Source organism: Sycon ciliatum, chromosome 11 (assembly GCF_964019385.1).
Source record: "Sycon ciliatum chromosome 11, ocSycCili1.1, whole genome shotgun sequence".
Lineage (NCBI taxonomy): Eukaryota > Metazoa > Porifera > Calcarea > Leucosolenida > Sycettidae > Sycon > Sycon ciliatum.
This window is the reverse complement of record NC_088653.1, coordinates 7,595,618-7,606,771: the sequence shown is the minus strand read 5'-3', so window position 1 is coordinate 7,606,771 and position 11,154 is coordinate 7,595,618. Positions and strand designations below refer to the sequence as shown.

The following is an 11,154-nucleotide window of genomic DNA, read 5'->3' as shown; positions in this document are numbered from 1 at the left end:
CGGAGAGATGAATGGGAATTTTACTTTGGCGAATTCTGTGCAAAGCTGCTGGTTGCGATTATCTTGCAGTGGCTGAGTATTGCTGATACAATAGAGCTCAAGACTAGGAAATAAACGCTGCTTGTTAAACAATATTTTAAGAAGAGATTTATGTTGGATTTCAAGTTTGTTCACAAGATGTTGACTTAGACTACACCAAGACTGATATGCATACTGGAACATAAGTAATAGATACGAGCGATAAAACATAGAACGGCATGTATTTGGCAAATGAGAACGATGAGGATATAGTATGCCGAGAACACTACTAGTTTTCTTGCAAATACAGTCTACATGAGGAGCCCATGTTAGACAGTCGTCAATAATTATACCAAGGTGCTTATGTTCATGGACAATTTCTATTGTCGATGAGCTGCCAGGACATGATAAAGACACATTACAGAACTGATCACTAGCACCGCTACAGAAGAACATCACTTTGGTCTTACTAGTGTTCGGTCTCAGCTTCCAAGTCGACATCCAAGAAATGGTGGAGTTTATCTTTTTCTGGAGGTCACTAACTAGCAATTGCCTGCAACTATTTGAAGCGGAAACTGTGGTGTCATCGGCGAACAGTGAAACATTAGGGACAAACATCGATAGATCATTGACGTAGACAAAAAAGAATAGTGGCCTCAGGATTGACGCCTGTGGCACACCAGAATTAATTGCCTGGGGAGACGAGAGGGTGTTGCCGACGCGTACTGCCTGTAACCTGTCAGTTAGGTAGCTTTCAAAGAAACAAAGCAGGTTGCCACCAATGCCATAGGCACCCAACTTGGCAATCAAGCCTCTATGCCAAACAGTGTCAATGGCTTTCGCCAGGTCAAAGAAGCACATGCCAGTATATTCTTTCAAATGTCGGGACTGCATGACGTTTTGGATTAGGTGGACTAGGTGCAGAGCTGTGGAGTCTCCTCGCCGGAAACCAGACTGCATGGTATGCAAGTACGGGGACAAGTGTCGATATAGCTGATCGTACACAATGCGCTGAAACAGCTTAAAAATACAGCACAGTAGGGAGATGGGTCTTTAGTTCGTTGCATCCGACCGGTAGCCTTTGCGCTTATAAATTGGGACCACTAGTGCGTATTTCCATGAGGAGGGAAAGATTCCAGACGACAGAGAGATGTTAAAGAGCAGCGATAACGGATATGCTAGGCTGTCTTGGAGGTGTTTCAGGATTTCGTTTGGTATACCATCGTAGCCAGGAGACTTCTTATTGGGGAGACTGCGTATGTATCTGGTTACAGTACGGGATGAAATCGTCAGCGATGTAAACATTGACTCTACAGGTATTTGGTGGATTGGAGGAACTAACCATTCAGGTCTATCCTTAACGCAGAAGCTGGTAAACTGCTCATTCAGAGCATCCGCAATATCAAGAGGCGCAGTGGCGGAACTTTGGTCAGACCGTGTGATTGCTGTTGGACTAGAGCCCAATGGCGATGCTGATTTACGAAGAGTTCTTATAAATGAGTGAATTGATGGACGCTGGCTGTCGGTGAGAGAAATAGTAATGGACTGGATGTATTCATTATGGGCTACACGTGATAACGTTTTTGCTATATTCCGCTGACGTTTGTACTGTGTTGCATTGGACGGGGTAGGGTATATTTATAGATGCTGTAGAGGTCATGCTTTCTCTTAATGCCTGCCCTGAGCACTGGTGTCATCCATGGTGGATCCTGACATGAAGGGCGGCTTCGGTTTCTGGTGGTTAACTGGTGATCGCGGTGAGAAGAGCAGACTGAGAGAGACGATTCGAGGACAGACGAGAAGTTAGAAAGGGCTGTATCAATATCAAGGCCGCATAAAAGGTCACTCCAGTGAGTTGCGGCAATTTCAGCATTGACGCCTTCCCATTGCGATTGAGTGAGCAAGTGATGGCTGAAGCGAGGCGGTGCAGTGTCAGATGTGGACTCTGGAGACTGTGCTATGTCTTTAGCTATGGAGAGCCTGCCGAGGACGATTAAGTGATCGGAGGCACCCAGAGGGCTCAGGGATTCAATGGATGAGAACTTCTCGGGAATGTTTGTGGCGACCAGGTCCAGGCAGCCACAGGGCCCATTGGATGTAAGATGGGTGGGAAACGTAACAAGTTGAGACAGTGCTATGGAGCAAAAACGGTTACACAAGGCAGAGCGTGCAGCAGATGTTGAGTCGGAGGCACACCAGCTCTGGCAATGGGCAATAAAATCACCAGTTACAATGGTAGATGATGGAGCAGGTAGCTTAATGAGAGCAGTCCGCAGAGTGACTACAAAGTATTGTAGGTCAGCAGCGTGCTGGTTAGGGGGTCTATACAAGCAGGCAAACGACAGTGGTTGCGATGAACCTATGGGAGAAGCTTCAACAGCAATTGCTTCAAAGTTCTGTTGGCGAAATGAGTGAATCTCTCTCACTTTGCTGAAGGCGATAGTGAGCACCAGGATGGCAACACCCCCATAGCCTCTGAAGGGGTCAAGGTTAGAGGGAGTTTGCGGTTGGTCACGGCGGAATACTGCATAGTGTAAGTGTATGGTTGGTGGTAAGCCAAGTCTTGGTGATGCAGATAATGTCAGGCTTCTTGGCATTACAAAAGATGGAGAGTTCACCGAGTGTGTTGTTTATTGAGCGTGCATTTATCACCGCAACAGACACGTGGGAAGAATATTGAGTAGAATGGTTAGAGGAGCTGGAGGAGCTGGAGATAGGATAGAAGAGCTGTGCAAAAACATTTAGTGTAGAGTCCAGGCTCGAGGAAACGGTTGAAGTAGTTGGAGGGTGTGGGTTGAAGGGGAGAGCGTTGGGATTTAGGATGCATGTCCTGCTCATTTGCCTACTCTGTCAGAGGAGAAGCGCCATTCCTGAACACGTACGGAGGCAGGCCAGAAATCATCACGTTGGACCGTGGTGAAGTGCTCTTCAAGAACCACAACATGGGCATAAGCCAGTCCAATATAGCGTGTTTCAGCCACAGAGCATTTGATGATGTGAACATCTTTGTTTGCGCACCACTTAGCTATTGCCTCAGCATGGCAGCCGCTGTCTATGTTGCTGACGTGGAGCGCTTTGCACCTTACACGGGAACCACAGCGTAGGAGACCCTGTGTTGACTTCTTTGTCTTGTGGAAGTATGATGTGACTGAACTGTGCGTGTACGGTGTGGGTGTTTGGTCAGCTGGGCGTTGGAATGATGGCGGTGGAGTACTACGGTGTGGCAGGCTCATCAGTTGGGCGCTGTAGAGCGGACGAGTGTCTGTGAGCCTCTGTTCAAACTGTACGGGTGCGTTGGGATTCAATTGCTGCTGCTGTGAACGTGGGGCTGGTGCTACGGTGGAATTCAAATGCTGTGTATCGGATGGGGAACTACTCGTACATGTAGGTTCATGGTGATCAAAAGGCATGCCGGTAGGTTGGGTGGGCGGGATAGGTACGTGGGTTTGTGATTTTAAACTAACGTCTGCTAGCTGGCAATGGAGAGACTCAACGTTCGCTTTCAGGTCTACAATGGCGGACATCTGGCTAATTAGTTCCATAATCGGTCAATATATGAAATATAGATGTCGTAAAAGACCTCGGTGGACCTCCTTTTTTACTCGTTCTGTGCTTCATCTATTGACCTCGTTAATCGTGTAATAATAGATACATATTAAGTTAATAACCACAAAGAAAAGTATTCTTTCTACTCATGCTACCTTGTCCGTGACCGTCTTTAATGGCACCTCTCTTCACTGCAACCCTGTTTCTCTACGGACGATTCTCTGCCAACCAGCTGTCCTCTTCCCTATTCCTACTTGTACAACTGTCATTGTTTTTCCTGTGTGTTTTATTGGCAATGTAGGTCATGGAAATTGTGCGACATGCCGCTGACAAGTCTGCTAAGTCTCACAACTGTCATTTTCTTCGGGTAAGTAGAGAAAGCACAACATGTTACGAGTTATGACTAGCTGTCCACCGATTTAACCAGATCTTCTCATTCATATTGTCCTACTTATAAAAAAATACATCACCACTTAAGAAATGTTCTCCTCGCATACTTTACTGTCAAACAGATGAACACTACCAACTATGGAGCATTATTATCTTCCCAGTCGTAACAAAATCATACAGTAAATATCGCAAGGGACCGCCGGCAAAGTTGGACAGTGCCTAATTCTTGCGATCTGCCCCGGCATCGATCCCGTTCGATTTTGACCAAAAGTGGTTTTGAACCGTTTGCGCCGGTGATCGCCGGCTGCCGGAAGCCAAACTTTGTCAAAATTTCAAACGAAGGCTCGACCTAAATTTTCCTAAATTGAAGCTAGAGACCAGGTTCGTTCGCCATTCTTGTAATCGCTTCAAGGTGGCAAATAAGTCAGCATACCAACCCGTCCTTTTCGGATGATCTCCTTGACTGTTGTTAGCGATATCAGACGAAATTTTTAAATTGAAACCAGTGGAATGAGTGATATACCAATCGAATCAGTATCCAAAACGCTTCGTATTGGTCAAATTTTAGGTGAATCCAAGCTATGGAAGTGGTATTTATACGCGCTCGAAGTAGGATGACAGGCACCCGCCATTGTCGTTTTGAGGGATGCATCACTGCACACAAACAGCAAGAAGCGATGGCACAAAAGCTGTCAACTTGCCCAGCGCGTCATCAGCGGTTGCCATGGATAACAAAGTGCAGCGCTTCGGGAAAGTGCAAATATTACGTGACAATAATGAGAACACATTATCACTGTACAACTCACGACAATTGGTACGGGCTGACAGATGCTGCTTGATTGACGAAGTGCGATTCTTAGCTCCGTTGGGTGTTGTCTCCTCCAATGTCCCGTCATCTCGCCTCTTCGCGGCATCACCACTATCCGTCTCTTTGCTTTTCCGCGGCCTTCCACGTTTTCTGACACTAGCCGTTGTGTGCGCGATGCCCAGTGTCCTTTCAGCTACGTCTCCTCCATTGCGGATTTCTATTGAGCTTCTTACTCCGACTTGTTGTTATCTCATATCTTTACGCTATATAAGTTATAGTCTTTCCAACTTGAGCCATTCCCTGTATAATCCTCGATGAGAAGGGACCGAAAACGTTCGGATACTTTGACAAGTGCCTTATTTTGATTGGATGTGTGTTTGCGTGGATACTTACGACCCAACACGTACCTTCGTTATTAAAGTAATATCCGCCTCCGACTTCTTGTAAAATAATAATAATAATAATAATAATAATACTTTTCCCGTTTGTCTCTTTCCCTCAAAACAGTTAATAATAATAATAATGTCGTGATAAATCTATTATTCAGAAGCGGGGGTGAGGCTTCCTGCAGCTTCATTCATAAAAAAGGTTTCAGAGCAGACTCGCTCTCTTCCCATTCACTCTGCAAACTCGAACTCCTGTAATCATTTTTTTACAACGTTTCGGCAAAATTGCCCTCATCAGGTATGCAATGGTGTGCAGGTTTGCAAAGGAGCAGTAATATACATGTATTTAAAGAGTCGGCGTGGAGAAAGCAATTTTATTAGTGCAATTAGGAGTATAATCGATGCAGACATGGCCAGACAACAACGACTTGTGATGCTGGTGGAGATGATGGAGCCATGTTGGAGGCTGATAAGGAGTGCAGTGAGACTGAGCATCAAACGGATGATGAGGAAGTGACTGATGATGATGATGGTGGTGATGAGGACGATGATGATGAAGATGAGACGGAGGACGAGGATAGGGCGGAGGAGGTCGAAGGAAAGGAGCGGGATGAGACGGAAGAGAGCGACGTGAGAAAAAAGTCAGCTGTATTTTGTCACTTGTTATCACGTCCAGATTGTCTTAGTGTGTACGATGATTCTCACTTTTCTGTTTTGTGCCGTGCAAGTTATGTTAAGCAGTTGAAGGTTCTGGAAGCTGTATGTATTCGTGTGCATAATCCTGTTCTTTGTAAACAAAAGAAGCACGTAGTCGCGCTAAAGTTGTTCTCGTAGCTGGTTATCAGATGTAAATGTTGTGTCATGTTGCACTGTATCACCTCTTGCTTTGTGGCTGCACTCAGTTATATACGTTAGCACTATGTTTGACACCTATTATGTAATGCTGTAGCACTTCCTTTGTTGCTCACACTTTTTATTAATTATGCTGTTATAAAATGTTCTATTTTTGTACACAGTACCCTCAGTTCCGATACTATTCACTGATGAGCGGAACACGAAAATCGATTTTGAATAACATAAAAATCCTTAAAAAATTCCATGAACTCGTTGTTGTCTGGCCATGTCTGCATCGATTATACTCCTAATTGCACTAATATACATGTACGTGCAATTTGTGACGCTATGAAGTATGATATGTTACATCACACCCACCATGACGTGCCAGAATCATAAAGAGAATGATACCTCAAAGAAGTAATATACCAACAACAAATATTCAAAGAAGACAATGCGGTGATCAATTCACAAAAAGCCCAAAGTGCTTAATGGAGAAGCGCGCCGCCGTACCCGCGACAAGCCCTGGGGTGAGCACATGGGCACCAAGCATGCTCAGAAGAGACTGGCGCTGGGGAATACTGTTTTCGCGGATGTGTCAGTATTAGCCAGGGAAGGAGACAGGGCAAGCAGGAAGTTAAGGGAAGCTGTGGAGATAAGGAAGTTGGGACCACAGATTAACACCAACTCTGGCTGGGGACTTCTGTGAGTATGACAGTTCGCTCAGTGTTACTCAACATCGCACCTAGAAATATTACTGTGCGTTGAGTTACTCACTCTTGAGGTGACATCTGATGCTGGCTGGTATCTTGGCTACATCTTACACCAGTGCACTGTGCATTATCATTTTGTTGGAGTGTGTGTGTGTGTGTGTGTGTGTGTGTGTGTGTGTGTGTGTGTGTGTGTGCACGGGTTTGCGGGTGTGCATGGGTATCTGTGTGAAAGCACTTCGGGCTTTTCGTGAATTTATTACCGCATTGTCTTCCTTGAATAATTGTTGGTGCTATCATACTTCTTTGAGGTATCATTATCTTTATGATTCTGGCACGTCACGGTGGGCGCGATGTAACATAATCATACTTCATAGCATCACAAATTGCATGTATATGTATATAACTGTTCCTTTGCAAACCTGCACACCATTGCATACCTGATGAGGGCAATTTTGCCGAAATGTAAAAAATATATTTTACTCGAACTCATTTAGAAATGAGTTCGAGTTTGCAGAGTGAATGGGAAGAGAGCGAGTCTGCTCTGAAACCTTTTTATGAATGAAGCTGCAGGAAGCCTCACCACTGCTACTGAGTTGATTCTCCTCTTCTCGGAGCGAAGCACCAAAGCGTTATGTGCAGTGGGCGTGCAAGCTGCAAAGGAGCGAATGCCAGTTGTCATTTCTTTTCCAGTGCAGACGAGAGCGCCTTATTCCCCGTTTCATCACACAACCCTTGCAGCAGCCACCAGCATCAAGACACAAGAGGATCCGCCAGCAAGGACGATTCCAATATTGCCTCCGTCTTCTGAGCGATGCTATACAGGATAAGTTCGCGGAAAAGGGATTTTCGCTGGAAGCAATGCAGGCACTTCCGCGAGCAGCTTTGGACTTTTACCCGGGAGGACTACATACGCATTTCATCACTGCGGCGCTGTGACGTGACAGACGAACGTATCAGCACCAATTCCAGGCTGCGCGGGAAGCTATCCAATGTCCATGCTGGAGAGGTGATACCAGAAGAATCGCACCGGACAATTGTAACCGGGCTGCATGGAGAGAGTAACACACCCCATGGTCATATCACCCAGTCCGATGCGGAAGCTGGCCAACGGGCACTAGTTGTGGATTTTTGCGTGCCACATGAGTCACGACGACTTCTGGAGCTTGGGCCGAGTTTCGTACCGTCTACAGGTAGATTTAAAAACCGTAAATGATATGAAGTGACCACATCTGTGGAGTGAATGGCCTACACCCTAAGATGACAACAAGCACAGCCTCAGGAAGTTGACCTGTCGGAGACTGATCCTGATCCTGGCAATAGAAATGACCGCCAACTTTGGAAGCTGAAAAAGCGTGGGTTCAACCAACCTCCGAAGATGAGCCCAGACGAAGAGAGGAAGCACGCCAATTTCAAGGATGAGATCGTAGCAGCATTTGACAACCATAAGCCGTCCAAGCCCGATATAACTCGAGAAGAGCGCGAGGAGCTGACAAGAATTCGCCACGACCCAAATACAGTCATCAAGCCATCAGATAAGAGTAAGAAGCTTGTGGCTATGAGGCAGAAAGTTTACTTGGAGAAAGCAGGGAATCTTCTATCCGATAGCACCATGTACAAGAATATTGACCTCACCATCAACGCGTATGAGGAGAAAGTGAAAAGTATCCTGAAGATTCATTGTCAGAACATGGACGGTGATGTACTGAAGTCGATAATACCGAGTGAAACGAGATTTTTAGAGTTTTACGACCTGCCCAAAGACCATAAGCAAAATTTGCCCCTCCGCCCAGTTGTTTCCGCTTGTGATAGTCCAGTTACAGGAATCTCGATCGTTCTAGAGCGCATACTACATCAATTACTAGAATTCGTCCCCGCACATTTAACCAATACCAGCGATGCTCTCGATCATATTCGTACCATATGCCCAGATATGAAAGCACCAGAGGGAACAATTCTAGCCACAATGGACGTGAACCCGAGTTCGAGTTTGCAGAGTGAATGGGAAGAGAGCGAGTCTGCTCTGAAACCTTTTTTTATAAATCTTTTATTGGCCTCATTTTTTATTTAATTTCTTTATTTATTTCACTCAACTCGTGGTTCATGACCAATTGGCACGCAAATGAGTACTATCGTACTATCGTACTATCGTACTACATTATGCGATCGGAGTGCATTTTTAAAGCTGGAAAGACATTTTGATGTCTTAACATGCTGGGGAAGTTGCAGCCAAAGGCTGTAGGACAAAGACAGAGGAGAGTTGGTAAATGCGGCTGAATTAGCACGGGGAAGTGAGAGACTATTACGAGTGGACCGGGACAGAGAAAACCAATTGAGTACGGAGAGATGAATGGGAATTTTACTTTGGCGAATTCTGTGCAAAGCTGCTGGTTGCGATTATCTTGCAGTGGCTGAGTATTGCTGATACAATAGAGCTCAAGACTAGGAAATAAACGCTGCTTGTTAAACAATATTTTAAGAAGAGATTTATGTTGGATTTCAAGTTTGTTCACAAGATGTTGACTTAGACTACACCAAGACTGATATGCATACTGGAACATAAGTAATAGATACGAGCGATAAAACATAGAACGGCATGTATTTGGCAAATGAGAACGATGAGGATATAGTATGCCGAGAACACTACTAGTTTTCTTGCAAATATAGTCTACATGAGGAGCCCATGTTAGACAGTCGTCAATAATTATACCAAGGTGCTTATGTTCATGGACAATTTCTATGGTCGATGAGCTGCCAGGACATGATAAAGACACATTACAGAACTGATCACTAGCACCGCTACAGAAGAACATCACTTTGGTCTTACTAGTGTTCGGTCTCAGCTTCCAAGTCGACATCCAAGAAATGGTGGAGTTTATCTTTTTCTGGAGGTCACTAACTAGCAATTGCCTGCAACTATTTGAAGCGGAAACTGTGGTGTCATCGGCGAACAGTGAAACATAAGGGACAAACATCGATAGATCTTTGACGTAGACAAAAAAGAATAGTGGCCTCAGGATTGACCCCTGTGGCACACCAGAATTAATTGCCTGGGGAGACGAGAGGGTGTTGCCGACGCGTACTGCCTGTAACCTGTCAGTTAGGTAGCTTTCAAAGAAACAAAGCAGGTTGCCACCAATGCCATAGGCACCCAACTTGGCAATCAGGCCTCTATGCCAAACAGTGTCAATGGCTTTCGCCAGGTCAAAGAAGCACATGCCAGTATATTCTTTCAAATGTCGGGACTGCATGACGTTTTGGATTAGGTGGACTAGGTGCAGAGCTGTGGAGTCTCCTCGCCGGAAACCAGACTGCATGGTATGCAAGTACGGGGACAAGTGTCGATATAGCTGATCGTACACAATGCGCTGAAACAGCTTAAAAATACAGCACAGTAGGGAGATGGGTCTTTAGTTCGTTGCATCCGACCGGTAGCCTTTGCGCTTATAAATTGGGACCACTAGTGCGTATTTCCATGAGGAGGGAAAGATTCCAGACGACAGAGAGATGTTAAAGAGCAGCGATAACGGATATGCTAGGCTGTCTTGGAGGTGTTTCAGGATTTCGTTTGGTATACCATCGTAGCCAGGAGACTTCTTATTGGGGAGACTGCGTATGTATCTGGTTACAGTACGGGATGAAATCGTCAGCGATGTAAACATTGACTCTACAGGTATTTGGTGGACTGGAGGAACTAACCATTCAGGTCTATCCTTAACGCAGAAGCTGGTAAACTGCTCATTCAGAGCATCCGCAATATCAAGAGGCGCAGTGGCGGAACTTTGGTCAGACCGTGTGATTGCTGTTGGACTAGAGCCCAATGGCGATGTTGATTTACGAAGAGTTCTTATAAATGAGTGAATTGATGGACGCTGGCTGTCGGTGAGAGAAATAGTAATGGACTGGATGTATTCATTATGGGCTACACGTGATAACGTTTTTGCTATATTCCGCTGACGTTTGTACTGTGTTGCATTGGACGGGGTAGGGTATATTTATAGATGCTGTAGAGGTCATGCTTTCTCTTAATGCCTGCCCTGAGCACTGGTGTCATCCATAGTGGATCCTGACATGAAGGGCGGCTTCGGTTTCTGGTGGTTAACTGGTGATCGCGGTGAGAAGAGCAGACTGAGAGAGACGATTCGAGGACAGACGAGAAGTTAGAAAGGGCTGTATCAATATCAAGGCCGCATAAAAGGTCACTCCAGTGAGTTGCGGCAATTTCAGCATTGACGCCTTCCCATTGCGATTGAGTGAGCAAGTGATGGCTGAAGCGAGGCGGTGCAGTGTCAGATGTGGACTCTGGAGACTGTGCTATGTCTTTAGCTATGGAGAGCCTGCCGAGGACGATTAAGTGATCGGAGGCACCCAGAGGGCTCAGGAATTCAATGGATGAGAACTTCTCGGGAATGTTTGTGGCGACCAGGTCCAGGCAGCCACAGGGCCCATTGGATGTAAGATG

The 11,154-nt window shown here is 45.6% G+C and overlaps 1 protein-coding gene across 1 annotated transcript in view; it reads left to right on the top strand.

The window, feature by feature from the left end:
- Positions 1–8,070: 8,070 nt before the first annotated feature.
- LOC135827044 (uncharacterized) overlaps positions 8,071–11,154 on the top strand; it is a 63,054-nt gene continuing 59,970 nt past the window's right edge. Inside the window, exon 1 of the mRNA XM_065339566.1 lies at positions 8,071–8,394. Within this exon, the coding sequence (XP_065195638.1) occupies positions 8,071–8,394 (324 nt within the window). The remainder of the gene's footprint in view (positions 8,395–11,154) is intronic.